At 44.8% G+C, this 18,465-nt stretch overlaps 1 protein-coding gene across 2 annotated transcripts in view; it reads left to right on the forward strand.

The window, feature by feature from the left end:
• NCMAP (non-compact myelin associated protein) overlaps window positions 1-17,694 on the forward strand; it is a 52,575-nt gene extending 34,881 nt beyond the window's left edge. For both annotated transcript variants that reach the window (XM_032300832.1, XM_032300834.1), the window contains 3 exons: window positions 4,171-4,259; window positions 10,534-10,618; window positions 16,257-17,694. In XM_032300832.1, the coding sequence (XP_032156723.1) occupies window positions 4,178-4,259; window positions 10,534-10,618; window positions 16,257-16,398 (309 nt within the window). In that variant the 5' untranslated portion in view covers window positions 4,171-4,177 and the 3' untranslated portion in view covers window positions 16,399-17,694. The remainder of the gene's footprint in view (window positions 1-4,170; window positions 4,260-10,533; window positions 10,619-16,256) is intronic.
• Window positions 17,695-18,465: the final 771 nt, after the last annotated feature.

Below are 18,465 nucleotides of genomic sequence, written 5' to 3' on the forward strand. Positions count from 1 at the left end.
GTTTCAAGGCTGCTTCCATCAGAGCTGGGAGGGCAGGAAAGCTGCAGCTCACGATAAGGACTCTCTGGAGAGACCCTGGGTGGGGACTGGGGAGGCCAGTGCCTGGGACAGCCAGCCCAGAGGCAGCAAAGACCAAGTATGATGGGGGAGGATGGGGTGTCCTGTTGTCACAGCAGTTTGGCGGAGGGTGATGTGAGCAGCTGAGAGGCTGGAAACAGAGGGTGGAACCAGCTGGTGAAGGACTTTCGCTACCAGATATTGAAGGGTCGACAGGGGAAATGATTGTTTTTTGAGCCCCAGAATCATATGATCAAATCTATAGTCTGTTGTGCTCACTAGAACGTGAGCTTCCCAAGGCAAGGAGTTTGTCTTGTGTTCCCTGTGTGTTCCCAGCACTGAGCACACAGCATCAGTCACTTAGTAGGTGCCAGGTTGATATTTAATAGACGTGTTTAATAGATATGTACCGCCACAATATATACAATTTTTATGGATATGTATGTTATGTAGTAAACATTTTAAAACTTTGATGAGAATACACACTAATGGTCAAGGGAGTGGTTACTTTGTGGAAGGGAGGAAATGGAATTGAGATAGACTACAAAAGGGATTTCAGCTATGTCTGACTTTTTTTCTTATAAAGAAGAACTGGGACCAGCACAGTGGCCCATGCCTGTAATCCCAGCGCTTTGGGAGGCCGAGGCAGGTGGTTCACTTGAGGTTAGGAGTTTGAGACCAGCCTGGTGAAGATGGTAAAACCCTGTCTCTATTAAAATCTAAAATAGCTGGATGTGGTGATGGGCACTTGTAATCCCAGTTACTCAGGAGGATCACTTGAACCCAGCAGGCAGAGGTTACAGTGAGCCAAGATCGCACCACTGCACTCCAGCTTGGGTTACAGAGTGAGACTCTTCAAAAAAAAAAAAAAAAAAAGAAGAAGAAGAAAAACTTGGCTGGACTTGGTGGATCGTGCTTGTAATCCCAGCACTTTGGGAGACCAAGGCGGGAAGATCGCTTTGCTTCTAGGAGTTTGAGACCAGCCTGGGCAACATAGTGACACCTAGCCTCTACAAAAAAAGTTTTTTTAGGCTGGGCACAGTGGCTCACACATGTAATCACAGCACTTTAGGAGGCTGAGGCGGGCAGATCATGAGGTCAGGAATTCAAGACCAGCCTGGCAAACATAGTGAAACCCCATCTCTACTAAAAATACAAAAAAACTTAGCCGGGCGTGGTGGTGTGCTCCTGTAATCCCAGCTACTTGGGAGGCTGAGGAAGGAGAATTGCTTGAACCCAGAAGGTGGAGGTTGCGGTGAGTGGAGACCATGCCACTGCACTCCAGCCTGGGCGACACAGCAAGACTCCATTAAAAAAAAAACTCTGAGTGGTCAGTATGTGGGTTCCTGTAATACTCATCTTCATAATGTAAAAAACATTTCTTACTTTTAAAAAGAAAATAAATTTATACACCATTTTTTTTTTTTAATGTGCAGAATACCTCTCTCTCCGGTAGATGGTATATTGAAGCCTATGGCTTCTTAAGATTACAAACAGGCTGAGGTAATTCTCTTGACGTAGACTCTTTGTGGGTTTCCAAATTGTCAGCAGCTGGAGTAAAAGTGCCACTCTGAAATAATGAGGCCAAACGTGGTTTGCTTCCCTCTTTTCTTGACTCCTATAGTTCAGAGTGATTATTTATTTATTTATTTATTTAGAGACAAAGTCACTCTGTCACCCAGGCTGGAGTGCAGTAGTGCATCTCTGCTCACTGCAACCTCCACCTCCCAGATTCAAGCGATCCTCCTGCCTCAGCCTCCCGAGTAGCTGGGATTATAGGCATCCACCACCTCACCTGGCTAATTTTTGTATTTTTAGTAGAGATGGGGTTTCACCATGTTGACCAGGCTGGTCTCAAACTCCTGACCTCAGGCAATATGCCCACCTCAGCCTCCCAAAGTGCCGAGATTACAGGTGTGAGCCACCTTGCTGGCCCAGAACAATTATTTATATCATCGTGCAATGGTTCTTGGTGGAGGATCTCAACACTTCTTTCCAGGGGTGACATCATATTCACTGTAACTCCTGGTTCACTCCTCAAATGGAACATCCTAGGCTTGCGCATTTTGATTCTTAGTGGCCTCAGGGAAAAAAAAAATACATTGTACACTAGACAGTGTTTGAGTCCAAGCTCCACCTCCTCCTACTTGTGTGACTGGTTGAATCACTCAAACACTCTGAGTTCCAGCTTCTCAAGGAGGGCGTAGATGACAGCCACTTCTCGGTGAGTGAGAAGATTAAATGAGAAGATATGGTGTGTGAAGGCTCCTGAGACAGAGCCTGGTGCATGGTAGATTCCCAAACTGCATTAACTCTTCCGATTGAGGGCTTTGTTCGAACCAGCCCTTGCTCTCTTACCCCTTACACCACAACGATGCCCATTCTTCAAGGCCTATTCAACTATATCTCTTCCATGAAATTGTCCCTCACAGCCCAATGGCTCATGTCACTGACTGCTTGATAATCATAGTTCAAAATTAGCCAGGCGTGGTGGCACACACCTGTAGTCCCAGCTACTCAGGAAACTGAGGTGGGAAGATCACCTGAGCCCAGGGTGGTCGAGGCTGCAGAGAGCCGTGGTCGCACCTAGCACTCTAGCCTGGGTGACTGAACAAGACCTTGTCTCAAAAAAAGATTTTTAAACAGAGTTAATTTTCATCTGTTCATTTATTTATTTTTGCATCCTCAGATAATAAAGCCTTTGAAAGTAGGAATACCAGTTCAAGTGTCATTGCAGCATGGAGGAAAGCTCACTAGGGTAGGAGGTTGACATCTTGGTTAAATTCTGTTGGGTAGCCAGGGCGCGATGGCTCACGCCTGTAATCCCAGCACTTTGGGAGGCCAAGGTGAATGGATCAGGAGGTCTGGAGTTCAACACCAGCCTGGTCAATTTAGTGAAACTTCATCTCTACTAAAAATACAAAAATTTGTCTGGGTGCAGTGGTTCACACCTATAATCCCAGCACTTTAGGAAGCCGAAACAGGTGGATCACAAGGTCAGGAGTTTGAGACCAGCCTAACCAACATGGTGAAACCCTGTCTGTACTAAAAATACAAAAATTAGCTGGGCATGGTGGCTGGCATGTGTAATCCCAGCTATTCATGAGGCTGAGGTGCAACTTGGAAGTTCCCTGTTCAGGCGCCATGTCTGCCAGGAACTCTTGACCAGCAAGAGGGTTCCAACCTGAATGGGGAGTGCACAGGAAAAAAGAAGACAGAAAGCGGGGTCAGCAGGGATGAAGAGACAGTGCTCAATCATCAACTTTATTTCTCAAGGCTCAGAATACATATACATTTTCAGGGTCTGATTGACGTCATGGTAAGGAGAGAAACAAGTAGCTAAATCATCAATTCTATACAATAAATTGACAGCTAAGCAATAGGTGGTTATAGAAGATAATAATATCTTTGGTGCTCATAAGCAAGTTTCTGTAGCAAAAAACCTTGTTTCTCATGAATGCAGGCCATCTGGTTTCGCCTGTCTGGTTATCTTTTAACTAGATTCTACTTTTTCTTTTGTCCCCGACTTCCCTATCTCAACTTCCCTCTGCCTGGAGGCCCTGCTCCTGGGCTCAACCTCCCGTATAGTGAATACCTGCTCTGAGGTGTTCACGCTGGAGGGTTCCCAACACTGAGGCCGAAGAATTGCATGAATCCTGGAGGCAGAGGCTGCAGTGAGCAGAGACTACACCACTGCACTCAGGCTGAGCAAGAAAGAGCGAAACTCTGTCTCAAAAAAAAAAAAAAAAAAAAAAATTCTGTTGGGTAAACTTGGGACTCCAGATAGCTTTGGGGACTTTGGTTTCATGAGTAAAATGGCAACAGTCACTCACCTCACATAGTTTCAAGAGATTGATCTAGATATTTGAAGGAGTTGAATACATATTGTTGAATAAATTTAAACCTCTTTGAAAAACAAAGTTACTTACAAATGTCAGGTATTATTATTAAATCCCCCATGGTATCTAATCATGAGTTTTGTGTTTACTTGCTGCCAAGAGAAACTGCATGCTTGAATATTCTACAGTCATCCAGACAAAGACCAAAAGAGGCATCAAGTAGCAATAATATGGATTTATCTAATTTTAAACAAAATTTCTTCTTTCTCATCAGGATCGAGATGACCACGGCCACTCCTCTGGGAGATACCACCTTCTTCTCATTGAACATGACCACAAGGGGAGAAGACTTCCTATATAAGAGTAAGGTCAACTTGGCTTGGAGGCTGGGGGACAGATGGCAGGACAAATGTTGTGGTCATGGTGCAGAGGTTAACAGTGTGGGCTCCAGAGGTAGCGTGCCTGGGTCTCAGGCCCAGTTCTGCCACCTGCCAACTGTATAGCCCTGAGCACATGACTTTACTGCTCTGTGCCTCCATTTCCTCATCTATACAATGGGGATGTTAATGAAGCTATCACATAAGGCAGTTGTGAGGACTGAAGGGGATAATCCAGATAGACCGTTTAGCACAGCCTCCGGTACATACTAAGTACCTAATGATGATGATGATGATTGTTAATTACTGATGGCTGGGTGTGGTAGCTCACAGCTGCAATCCCAGGACTTTGGGAGGCTGAGGCAGGTGGATCACTTGAGGTCAGGAGTTTGAGACCAGCTTGACCAACATGGTGAAACCTCATCTCTACTGAAAATACAAAGTGTTAAAACTCGAGTGCTGAATGAAGAGAACCCTCAAACAGGCTTTGTGTGAGCAACATGGCTGTTTATTCACCTGGGTGCAGGAGGGCTGAGTCCAAAAAAAGAGTCAGGGAAGGGTGGTGGGATAAGAGTTGGTTTTATAGGTTTGAGCGGTTTTTTACAAGTGGGGAGAGGGTCATAGGTTGGCAACCTGGGAGGGGTTCGTAGGGTCTGGAGTCACGAGGCTGACCAAGGTCGGTTACAAAGTCCAATTGCCTTATCAATTGAGGCAGGAATAAGGAACGATAGAGAATGTCTCAAAGTTAATTAGGTGCCACAGGGGTTAATCACTTCTTCCTCTTTTCATGGTCTTCCAGTTACTTCAGATTTTCCGGGAATTCATCTGGAGTGTCCCTGCAGGTCACAGAGGTTAATATGGCATCCACAGCACTGTCAGTCAGCCTAAAAGACCTCACACAAAGATTATGGGCATGGTGATGTGCACCTGTAGCCCCAGTTACTCAGGAGGCTGAGGCAGGAGAATCACTTGAACCTAGAAAGCAGAGGTTGCAGTGAGCCAAGATCGTGCCACTGCACTCCAACCTGGGCAGCAGAGTGAGACTCCAAAACAAATATTACTAGAACTACTGTTACTATATTTGGCGTCTTAAAGTATAGCGAACGGCCGGGCATGGTGGCTCATGCCTGTGATCCCAACAATTTGTGAGGCCAAGGCAGGCAGACTCCTTGATCTTGGGAGTTCAAGACCAGCCTGGGCAACATAGTGAAACCCCATGTCTACAACAAATACCAAAATTAACCAGGCGTGGTGGTGTTACACCTGGAGTCCCAGCCACACGAAGGGTGCTGAGGCAGGAGGATCTCTTGAGCCTGGGAGGTCGAGGCTGCAGTGAGCCGAGATTGCACACTGCATTCCAGCCTGCGTAACAGAGCGAGACCTTGTCTCCAAACAAACAAACAAACAAATAAAAATCCCAAGTAGCTATTTTTATACCATTTCTGCAAGGCAAAAAACATCCCATCAGTTGATGAAGGAGTAAATGAATGCAGGTGAGTTCTGGGGAGGCATTTGCCGTGAACAAGTGGTCCCTGGAAGGAAACATTCAGGATGACTCTTCAGAAAATCAATTGATTGTATAAGGAGAAGTTTGGGTGCATGTCAGCCATTTCAGCTGGCTACACAGATACCTCTGGGCATGGGACAGTCTTCCCCACACACAGGGCGGGTGTTCCACAGTGACGAACAGCTTCAGGCTGTGGTTCTGGCAGGTGGCTGGATGAATGGCAGGATATATCTCTTTTGTGAAGACTCAGAAGGGGTCTCTCCCAGGATGGGGTCCTATGGGTATTCTGCTCCTTGTTGGGTGGGCAGACCTACAGAGGCTTAGGGAGGTGTGTCTCCAAACAGTTCTGAGGGAAACGCAGGGTAGAGAGAATCACTATCGGGAAGACGAGAATCGTTCTGTTTTAATTGAACTGAAGTGGTTCTTGGCCTGTAATCCCAGCACTTTGGGAGGCCAAAGTGGGTGGATTACCTGAGGTTGGGAGTTTGAGACCGGCCAACATGGTAAAACCCCACCTCTACTAAAAATGCAAAAATTAACCAGGTGTGGTGATGCACACCTGTAGTCCCAGCTACTTGGGAGGCTGAGGCAGGAGAATCGCTTGAACCTGGGAAGTGGAGGTTGCAGTAAGCCAAGATTGCACCACTGCGCTCCAGCCTGGGTGACAGAGAGAGGAAAGAAAGAAAGAGAGAAAGAGAGAGAGAGAGACAGAGACAGAGAAAGAAAGAAAGAGAGGGAGGGAGGGAGAGGAAGAAAGGGAGGGAGGGAGGGAAAGGGGAAAGCAAAGAAAAGAAAGCAGTGGTTCTCAGCTAGGCAATTTTGCCTTCCTAGATAGGGTTACCAGATTTAACACATTAAAATATAGAATGCCCAGTTAAATTTGAATTTAAGATAAACAATGAATACGTATTTAGTTTGTATCATGCAATATTTGAGATGTACTTATACTAAAATGTTATCCATTGTTTGTTGGAAATTCTGATTTTATCTGGCAGCTCTACCACCACGGACCATTTGGCATTGTCTGGAGATACCTTGGTTGTCACAGTTTGGTGGGGGTGGAAGGAGCTTGGGGGGATTGCAACTGGCATCTGGTAGACAGAGGCAAGAGATAAGGTTAAACGTCCTGCAATGCACAGGACAGCCTCCTCAGCAAAGAATTAGCTTGCTGTGGTTGACAAACCTGGAACTAAAGTCTCCCCAAGAAGAAAAAAAAGCTAAGTTGCCCTCGATGGATTTCCTGCCCTCTGTTTTTTTCCTTCCAGCATTTCTTCCTATGAATATTTGCACATGGTTGTTGGCTTTCTAAGCAAACTTTTTATAAAGGCATGACCTACATTCAAAATGTGGCCACATCATAAGTGCACAGCTGGGTAAATTGCCACAAAGTGAGCATACCTGTGCAACTAACCCCCATCTCAAAAAACAGAGCCGCCGCCAGTATCCCAGAGGTCCTGGTGCCCGTTCTGATCACCATCCTCCACCCGCCCAAGAGACCCGCTATTCTGACTTCTGCCACCATAGATTAGCTCTGCTTGGTTTTGAGCTTTATATAAATGGCTCATAGACCGTATGCACTCCTTTGTATCTGGCTTCTTTCATTCTACATATGCTTGTATGCACATATTTTAATGGTTGTAACATATGGTATATAAATACATATTGGGTGGATGTATATAATCTCTTTTCTTCTTTTCTTTTTTTTTTTTTTTTTCTTTTTTGAGACAGGGTCTCACTCTGTCGCCCAGGCTGGAGTGCCGTGATACCGTCTCAGCTCACTGCCTCACTGCAACCTCTGCTTCCCCGGCTCAAGCGATTCTCATGCCCCAGCCTCCTGAGTAGCTGGGATTACAGGCATGCACCACCAAGCCCAGCTAATTTTTGTATTGTTAGTAGAGATGGGGTTTCGCCATGTTGGCCAGGCTGGTCTTGAACTTCTGACCTCAGGTGATCTGCCTGCCTCAGCCTCCCAAAGTGCTGGGATTACAGGCATGAGCCACTGCACCCAACCTGTTTCTACACTTAACATCATCAAAATTGTTCCCAGGTTACCGTAGTCTTCATAATCATCATTAAAATTATTTTATAGACAGGAGTGGTGGCTCATACCTGTAATCCCAACACTTCGGGAGGCTAAGGCAGAGAGATTGCTTGAGGCCAAGAGTTTGAGACCAACCTAGGCAACATAGCAGGATCCTGTCTTTACAAAAATTGTTTTAAACATTAGCTTACATGGGGCGTGTACCTGTGGTCCCATCTACTCAGGTGGCTGAAAATGAAAGATCACTTGAGCCTGGGAGTTCAAACCTGTAATGAGCTATGATTGTGCCACTGCACTCCAGCCTGGGGGCAGAGCAAGACCCCGTCTCTAATAAACAAATAAATAAATGATAGTATAATATTTTATTCTATAGGTTCCCATACCTTATTTAACCATTCTCATATTTAGAATATGAATATTGTCATAATAAACATCTTGATTCACTCAACTTTTTCTGTATTTAGGATTATTCCCTTAAGATAAATTCTTCAGAAGCAAATAGATTGCTTTAAAGTATAAACATGCTTATGGTTCTTGATTTTTTCTTTTCTTCTGAGACAAAGTTTTGCTCTTGTCACCCAGGCTGGAGTGCAATGGTACGATCTTAGCTCATTGCCACCTCTGCCTCCTGGGTTCAAGTGATTCTCTTGCCTCAACCTCCTGAGTAGCCGGAATTACAGGAGCCTGCCACCATGCCCAGCTAAATTTTGTATCTTCAGTAGAGATGGGATTTCACCATGTTGGGCAGGCTAGTCTCAAACCTCAGATGATCCACCTGCCTGGGCCTCCCAGAGTGCTGGGATTACAGGCGTGAGCCACTGCACCCAGAGGTTCATGATATTTTCAATATCAATTCTGACAAGGATATTGATCTTGAAACTAAGATTGGAAGCCAGGTTTGGTGGCCTCCAGCCTGGCCAACATGGTGAAACCCTGTCTCTATTTTAAAAAAACTAAAATTAGCCAGGCATAGTGGCAGACACCTGTAATCCCAGCTACTTGGGAGGCTGAGGCAGGAGAATCAATTCAACCCAGGAGGCAGAAGATGCAGTGAGCCGAGATTGCACCACTGCACTCCAGCCTGAGCAATAAGAGCAAAATCCCTCTCAAAAAAAAAAAAAAAAAACCTAAACTAAAATTGGAGTATGACATTGGAACTGGGAACTAATATTGAAATTAGCATCTAAGACTTTAAGCAGTAAGGACATCATCACAGCCTTGTTTTTAACGGTGAAAAACTGTAAACAACATAAGTATTCTCAGCAGAGAACTGGTGAACAGATTCTGGCACATCCAAACAATGGAGTACTATGCAGCCATGGAAAGTCATGAAGAAAAATATATAATTCAACAGAAGGATGATTATGATATTGTTATAAAATAGTATATGAGGCTGGGCGTGGTGGTTCACACCTGTAATCCCAGCACTTTGGGAGGCCAAGGTGGGCGGATCATGAAGTCAAGAGATGGAGACCATCCTGGCTAACATAGTGAAACTCTGTCTATACTAAAAATACAAAAATAGCCAGGCATGGTGATGCGGGCCTGCAGTCCCAGCTACTCTGGAGGCTGAGGCAGAAGAATTACTTGAACCCAGGAGGCAGAGGTTACAGTGAGCCAAGATTGCACCACTGCACTCCAGCCGAGTGACAGAGCAAGACTCTGTCTCAAAAAAAAAAAAAAAAAAGAAAAAAACAGTATATGAAACATGGTTCTATTTTTACTAAGTGAATATTTTTCCATACTTAGGAATATTTCCTTTAGGATCAATATTCAAATATATTATTATTAAATTATTTTAAAACTATGATAGACTTTTTTTTTTTTAAATGTATACAAATGGAGTCTTGTTATCTTGCCCAGGCTGCTCTGGAATTCCTGGGCTCAAGTGATCCTCACCCCCAGCCTCACAAAGTACTGGGATTACAGATGTGAGCCACTGCACCTAGCCAGATATTTATTTATGCATTTATTTTTATTTTTTGAGACAGGGTCTTGCTCTGTCACCCAGGCTGCAGTGCAGTGGCACAATCTTGGCTCACTGCAGCCTCAACCTCCCAGGCTCAAAAGATCCTTCCTCCCCAGCCTCCCAAGTGGCTGGGACTACAGGTGCATGCCACCACACCTGGCTAATTTTTTATTTTTTATTTCTAGAAACAGGATCTTGCTATGTTGCCCAGGCTGGTCTCGCACTCAAGCGAGGCTCAAGCGAGCCTCCCACCTCATCCTCTCAAAGGACTGGGATTGCAGGCATGAGCCATTGGTCCTGATAGATATTTACCATGCATCAACACGATCATGTTGGTGAATGTAGGTAGATAATCAGCAGTCGTTGGGCCAATGAGTTCTTCAACTTCCCCCTCTTTTTTGCACCTATTTATATTTTCAAAATTATTATCTACAAAAATCACATGCTACTTTTGCATTACCAAAAAGAAAGGAAGGTATTTTGCTTATTTATTTCCCAGAAGCTAGAGGCTGTGTTTTGGAAGATGGTGTGCTGAGGACGGGGTCCTTCAAGCCCAGCGCAGGGCAGGGGTTCACAGCCACTCCAGATGTGACTGTCCTGTGGTCAACTGGGAGTGTCCCAGGACATTACCCTCTCTCCTGCTTCCCTTGACCCAGTGAGGATGTCAGGTGCCACAACAGGGCGCCCTCCCAGTTGTCGTTCAGTTTGCACGTTCACTATCTCTGTTCCTCTCCTCTCCGTAGGTTCTGGAGCCATTGTTGCTGGCGTTGTGGTGGTTGTCATCGTCATCTTCACCGTGGTTCTGATCCTGCTGAAGATGTACAACAGGTACGCATGCCCTGGGCTTTGGAACTGCCTGGACCCTTCAGTGACATCAGAATAAACAGGAGCTGATATGTAGGTGGCCATCGTGTGCCTGGTAGGCAGTATCCCTAAGACTTTAGTAAATGTTCTATCCCGTGGGGGTCCTTTTTGAAGTCTGTTCTGTTGAAGGAATTTCAAAGTGACTATTTTTGTACTTGGAGAAATATTTTTTAAATATAGTAATGTTACAAGAACAAAAAATCTAACACCGCATGTTGTCACTCATAGGTGGGTGTTGAACAATGAGAACACATGGACACAGGGAGGAGAGCATCACACACTGGGGTCTGTCAGGGGGAAATTGGGGAGGGACGGAGGGGGTGGGGAATTGGGGAGAGATAGCTTGGGGTGAAATGCCCAATATAGGTGATGGGGAGGAAGGCAGCAAATCACACTGCCATGTGTGTACCTATGCAACAATCTTGCATGTTCTTCACATGTACCCCAAAACCTAAAATGCAATAAAAAATAAATAAATAAATAAATAAAATATGTGATGACAGTGCTAATTGTCTTGAGCACTGTGGTAAACACTTGTATGTAATTTACAGCTCACAGAGGAATGTTCAGGCCTCTTCTCTCAGAGACCCCTCTGCTAAGTTGTATGAGCTGGCCACATAAGTATTTGAAGTGATAAATACTGGAAGCATGTACCCTGACTCTGCTTTCTGGAAACATATAAGGGAAAATAGAAGAATATAATTTGATCATATAAAAAATAAATGTTATATGTTATCACCTTATGTGTAATTACTGTCAGTCACAACCTTGATGGAAGGTCATTTTTTTCAGGGAAGAAATCAAAATTAAAAGACTATAAATTAAACATATCATAGAAGACCTAGAAGCCATTTCTTTAAAAAGATATGGCTGGGTGCAGTAGTGTGCGTCTGTAATCCCAGCTACTCAGGAGACTGAGGCAGGAGGAGGGCTTGAGTCTAGGGGTTTGAGTCCAGCCTGGGCAACACAGCAAGACCCTGTCTATAAAAATTATTTATATATATATATGTAAATATATATATGATGTGCACTGATTAATAAGGAAAGCTGTTTGCAATATATTGTCAAAGTTTACAAAACAATATATACATTGTAATCATGATCATACACATCCCCAAGGAAGAGTAACACAGCAAGGTCTTCACCACTGGTGTGTCTGCATGATGGCACTGTTTTTGCTGGGAGGGGGATGTTCCTGATTTTTGAGGAACAGTACCTATGCATTGTTTTCATAAAAATATGATTATTGGCCGGGCGCGGTGGCTCAAGCCTGTAATCCCAGCACTTTGGGAGGCCGAGGCGGGTGGATCATGAGGTCAAGAGATCGAGACCATCCTGGTCAACATGGTGAACCCCGTCTCTACTAAAAATACAAAAAAATTAGCTGGGCATGGTGGTGCGTGCCTGTAATCCCAGCTACTCAGGAGGTTGAAGCAGGAGAATTCCCTGAACCCAGGAGGCGGAGGTAGCGGTGAGCCAAGATCGCGCCATTGCACTCCAGCCTGGGTAACAAGAGCGAAACTCCGTCTCAAAAAAAAAAGAAAAACAAATGATTATTATTTATAAAGGCAGCTTCCAGGTGTGGTGGCTCTGCCTGTAACCCCAGCTAGTCAGGAGTCTGAGGCTGGAGGATCACTTGAGGCCCAGAGTTTGCAACCAGCCTGGGCAACAGAGAAAGAACCTGTCTCTGAAAGAAGCAGTTTTTAAAATAAAGGTAGCTAGGCCAGGCATGATGGCTCACGCCTATAATCCCAGCACTTTAGGAGGCTGAGGCGGGTGGATTATGAGGTCAGCATTTTGTAACCAGCCTGGCCAACACCCCTCTCTACTAAAAATACAAAAAATTAGCTGGGTGTGGTGACGGGTGCCTGTAATCCCAGCTACCTGGGAGGCTGAGGCAGGAGAATTGCTTGAACCTGGGAGGCAGAGGTTACAGTGAGCTGGGATCACACCACTGCACTCCAGCCTGGGTGACAGGATGAGGCTCTGTCTCAATCAATAAATCAATCAATAAAGTAAAGGTAGCTAACATATGTTGATCTCATACCAAATGCCAGGCATGGTTCTAAGCTCCTTACATGTGTTAACTCATTTAACCCTCACCACAACCTCACAAGGTGGGTACTACTATTATCCTCAGTTTTACAGGTATATAAACAGATACAGAAAGATTAAGTCATCTGCCTAAAGTTGCTCAGCCCTAATTAGCACAGTTGGGATTCAAACCTAGTTATTTGGCTTCAAAGAAAATACTCCCACAATTACACATAATAATAATATTAAAATTTTATTTAAAAAAATCTTCAGGGTATTACAATTTTGGTCTATCACAAACTAGGAAGTGGTATCAAACTCCAATGTCTAGCCTTTATTTATCTCCACTGTTGCTGGCGCTCCTAACCTCTTTTTTAGGTTGTAAACTGAATGGAGAATCCACTCAACCCACCCTGTTTGTACTGATGCCTAGGCTGGGAATTGAGAGACCTGGGTTCAGTAGTCTTTGGTTTGTCAAAATCAAGGAAGTTATTTAACCTCCTGCCTGTATGTTGTCGTGTTTAAAATGAAGAGTCTCAAAGCTTGATAACTGCATTATGGATATATTGGAGAATGTCTTTGTTCTTAGGAGTATTTAGGAGTAAAATGGCATGATGCCTGCAACTTACAAATGATTTATGATTTTTTTGATTTTTTTAAGATGGGGTTTCACCATATTGGTCAAACTGATTGATCTCAAACTCCTGACCTCAGGTGATCAGCCCACCTCAGCCTCCCAAAGTGCTGGGATTACAGGTGTGAGCCACCACGCCCAGCTCAATGGTTCATGATTTTTAAGTAACTGTGTCAGCCAGGTGCTGTAGCTCACGCTTGTAATCCCAGCACTTTGGGAGACCGAGGTGAACAGATCACGAGGTCCAGAGTTAAACACCAGCCCGGCCAACACAGTGAAACCCCATTTCTACTAAAAATACAAAAATCAGCCAGGCGTGGTGGCGGGCGCCTGTAATCCCAGCTGCTAAGGAGGCTGAAGCAGGAACATTGCTTGAACCTGGGAGGCAGAGGTTGCAGTGAGCCGAGATCACTCCACTGCACTCCAGCCTGGGCAACAGAGCTAGGCTCCATCTCAAAGAAAAAAAAAACAAAAACGAACTGTGTGTCTGAAAATAGAGAAAGAAAAAGTAAGAGAAAGAAAAACAAGAAAGCAGGTGGGGCAAGTTGGGCCATTTTATGCTGCTGTAACAGAGTATCTGAGACTGGGTAATTTATACAGAAAAGAGATATATTTCTTTCAGTTCTGGAGGCAGGGAAATCTAAGATATTGAGGGGCCAGCATCTGGCAAGGGCCTTCTTGCTGTGTCATGGCACTGTAGAAGGGCAAAGAGAGAGCCAGAGAGAGGAAGAGATCAAATTCACAGCCTGTGAAGTCCTTTTATAATTGGTCCTTCGATAATTGGCATTAATGGATTCATGAACCTCCCCTTAGGCCCTACCTTTAAATACTGTTGAATTATCAGCTGGGCATGGTGGCGCGTGCCTGTAATCCCAGCTACTCAGGAGGCTGAGGCAGGAGAATTGCCTGAACCCAGGAGGCGGAGGTTGCGGTGAGCCGAGATCGCGCCATTGCACTCCAGCCTCGGTAACAAGAGCGAAACTCTGTCTCAAAAAAAAAAAAAAAATACTGTTGAATTAGGGATTAAGTTCCCAGTGCAGGCTTTTGAGGCTGCACTCAAATCATAACAAAGGTATTAGAGTATTAATTGTACTATTAGTGCAACATTCCTGAAGATTTGACATTTTTAACAAAGAATTATAAGGCCGGGTGCCATGGCTCACACCTGTAATCCCATCATGCCAGGAGGCCAAGGTGGGTGGATTGCTTGAATCCAGGAGATCGAGACCAGCCTGGGCAACATAGTAAAACCCCATCTCTACTAAAAATACAAAAAATTAGCCAGGCATGGTGGTGTACACTTGTAGTCCCAGCTACTTGGGAGGCTGAGGTGGGAGAATCACCTGATCCTAGGTTGTTGAGGCTGTAGTGAGCTGAGATTGCATCACTATACTTCAGCCTGGGCAGCCAGAGTGAGACTCTGTTTCAAAAAACAAATAAATAAATTATATATATATATAATATATATAAAAAATATATATATATATCAGCAAGATGAAAGATCATGAAGACATGAGAATTCATAATTGTTGGACACAAGAATTCATAATTGTTGGCCAGGCATAGTGGCACACACCTGCAATCCTGACACTTTGGGAGGCCAAGGCGGGAGGATCACTTGAGGCCAGGCATTCAAGACCAGCCTGGCCAACATGGTGAAACTCCATCTACACTAAAAATACAAAAATTTGGCTGGGCATGGTGGCTCATGCCTGTAATCCCAGCGCTTTGGGAGGCCGAAGTGGTCAGGAGTTCGAGGTGGTCACCTGAGGTCAGGAGTTCGAGACCAGCGTGACCAACATAGTGAAACCCCGTCTCTACTAAAATATACAAAAATTAGCCAGACGTAGTGGTAGGTACCTGTGATCCCAGCTACTCAGGAGGCTGAGGCATAAGAATTGCTTGAACCCAGGAGGCAGATGTTGCAGTGGGGTGAGATCACACCACTGCACTCCAGCCTGGGTGACAGAGCAACACTCTGCCTCAAAAAAAGAAAAATAATAAAGAATTCATAATTGTTCATTATTGAATTTTACAGCATATTAAATGAAGCCAAGATATATATGTTTTAAGTATATTCTCTTTTCAACTATGTAAAAAGTTCTTAAATATTTCTAGCAATAAACTTAGCAAGCTTAATGAGTGAGGCTGCAAAATGTAATACATGAATACACGGAAAATGTAATACCACTTTGAACAGGAAAAAATGTAATACCTTTATTTTTATCTTTTATATAGCCGCCTCTGACATTTTACTCTTTCCTTAATAGAAACAAATAAAATTGGCCAGGTGAGGTGGCCCACGCCTGTAATCCCAACACTGGGAGACCAAGGCGGGCAGGTCACCTAAGATTGGAAGTTCGAGACCAGACTGACCAACGTGGAGAAACTCAATCTCTAAAAAAAAAAAAAAGAAAGAAAATTAAATATCTGGTCTAAGTTAAAAAATTGAAGGGCAGTGGCTCAGCCTGTAATCCCAGCACTTTGGGAGGCCAAGGTGGGCGGATCACGAGGTCAGGAGATTGAAATCATCCTGGTCAACATGGTGAAACCCCATCTCTACTAAAAATACAAAAATTAGCTAGGCGTGGTGGCACATGCCTGTAGTCCCGGCTACTCAGGAGGCTGAGGCAGGAGAATTGCTTGAACCTGGGAGTTGGAGGTTGCAGTGAGCTGAGATCGTGCCACAGCACTCCAGCCTGGGTGACAGAGTGAGACTTTGTCTCAAAAAAAAAAAAGTACAAATTGAAGGGCAGACTAGCTGATTCCTGTGGTCCCTTCCAGTTGTAAAATTATGTGGCAGCAAGTAAGCAACGTGATTTAATGTCTGCGTTAATCTACATTAATCTCTTGGCCAAAACTGTAGTCACAGAGCCCATTCCCCACAGCATTTCAAGGGAAAGACTCAACCAGGTGCACGTTATCTCCCTACAGGAAAATGAGGACGAGGCGGGAACTGGAGCCCAAGGGCCCCAAGCCAACTGCCCCTTCTGCCATGGGCCCAAACAACAACGGCAGCCAACAGCCTGCGACTGTGACCTTCAGCCCTGTTGACGTCCACGTGGAGACTCGGTGACCTCTACCCTGGTGCTATCTCCACCACTGTCCAAAGAGCCTCTCCAGAGTCAAGCCCCAGAGGCATACTCTCTGGCAGCTTGACAATGAGTTTCTCCTGGTCAGGTCAACAGAAACATCTTTTACGCAATTTCTGATGCTTCCAGCAATTTTCAACCTCGTCTCCCCTGCCCTACCCCAACTATGTCCACATCCCCTCTGCCACCCCACCAAAAAGCTCCAGAACATTCTTTTGTCATCTGATGAAGTAGAGCTATGTTGGGAATCCACTCATGTGGGCTTGGCTTTCCCCCACGCTATAGTTAGACAGATAGACCGACAGACAGATAGCCCAGGAGCCGGGTGTCAGGGAGCACTGCTGAGAGCATCGCAATATGATCTGTCACGGGGTTCATATCAGAATAAGCGCCGTATCCACAGCTTCCCAGAGCAAAACATCCAATCCCATAACCAGGCAGAGGGGAACTAACTTGGACTGACTAACCAGAAAACCTTGTTAATGTATAACTTGTTCTAGTACTAGATGTCTGCCTGCTGACTAATGATGACTGCTTAGCACATTTTTCCCTCTTGAAGAAAGGTTGCAAGAAGAACTAAATTCTTCTCAAAATATTTCTGCTGCATTAGTAAAGAGTCAGTGAAGGAACAGGGTGACGCTGCAGAATAGTGGCCTCTAGCGTAAGAGCTTGTTGCGTTGTCCGTGGGCCTGGAACGATCCTGGGGGCTCAGCAGGCTCCTTCTCCCACCCTGGACTGGGGCAACCCTGACTCTGTCTCAGTTCTTGGCTCCCCTTTATCTGGATTCTCAGCAACCTTGACTGTCCTGTTAATACCTTACCTCCAAGGACCAGTATGTGGAGATTAATTGGATTCCAGCTCTATCAATGTTATCTATGACCTTCCTGGTCACCTTCAGAGGTTCAAGACGTGTTCAAAGTACCACGTTCACAACCCATTTCTATTCTACGGAGATCTCATCTCTGACTCCTTAGCCTGGAGAACAATCTACCAAAAAGAGAAAGTATCTGGAATTAAGAAGTCCTACCATCCAAGCCCTGCTTCCTGGCTGTGTGGCCTTGGAAAAATGACTCAACCTCTTTATTTCAGTTTCCAAACCATGAAGTGGACATGATAACCGGCGCCGCACTGGGGCACTATAACAAGTGAAGGGCTTAGGAAAACACCTTGATTATAGTGCCTGGCACCCAGGAGATGCTTAATAAATGGGAACCAGGATTCTTTTTTTTTGTTTTTTGTTTTTCGTTTTTTTGAGATAGAATCTTCGTCACCTCGGCTGGAGGGCAGTGGCATGCTCACAGCTCCTGGGTTCAAGGGATTCTCCCTCCTCAGCCTCCAGAGTAGCCGGGAGAGATGGGGTCTCGCTGTGTTGCCCAGGCTGGTCTTGAACTCCTGGCCTTAAGTGATTCTTCTGCCTTGGCCTCCCAAAGTGCTGGGATTATAGGCATGGACCATGGTGCCCAGCCTAGGAGCTAACATTATTATTATTACAGGTTTTTTTTCAATTGCAAGATAGGCATTTCTTCACATTTTAATGATTCTGAAATCAGAACATACCTTGCAATTAATGGGTTAATTAATGCAATTGTAGTTTTTTACTGCCTCTCAAAAAGTTGTTTTTAATCAATTGTGTATCCTGTAATTGATGGCATCTTGGACACAAGGTAATAAATCTCTATTCTGTTATAGAAAGTGACACACTTTGACATTTAACCTCAAATTTTAAGAATCTCTCCTTCTTGGGATCAGAAATCCCTTTTGAGGCTGGGTGCCATGGCTCATGCCTGTAATCCCAGCACTTTGGGAGGCTGAGGCAGGCAGATCACTTGAGGTCAAGAGTTTGAGACCAGCCTGGCCAACATGGCGAAACCCTGTCTCTACTAATAATACAAAAAAAAATTGCTGGGCATGATGGTGCGCTCCTGTAATCCCACTACTAGGGAGGCTGAGACATGAGAATCACTTGAACCCAGGAGGCAGACGTTGCAGTGAGCCAAGATCATGCCACTGCACTCCAGCCTGGGCAACAGAGTGAAGCTGTGTCTCAAAAA

The sequence above is a fragment of the Sapajus apella genome, unplaced genomic scaffold (assembly GCF_009761245.1).
Source record: "Sapajus apella isolate SASKATOON/1434 unplaced genomic scaffold, GSC_monkey_1.0 scaffold43, whole genome shotgun sequence".
In the NCBI taxonomy this organism is placed as follows: domain Eukaryota; kingdom Metazoa; phylum Chordata; class Mammalia; order Primates; family Cebidae; genus Sapajus; species Sapajus apella.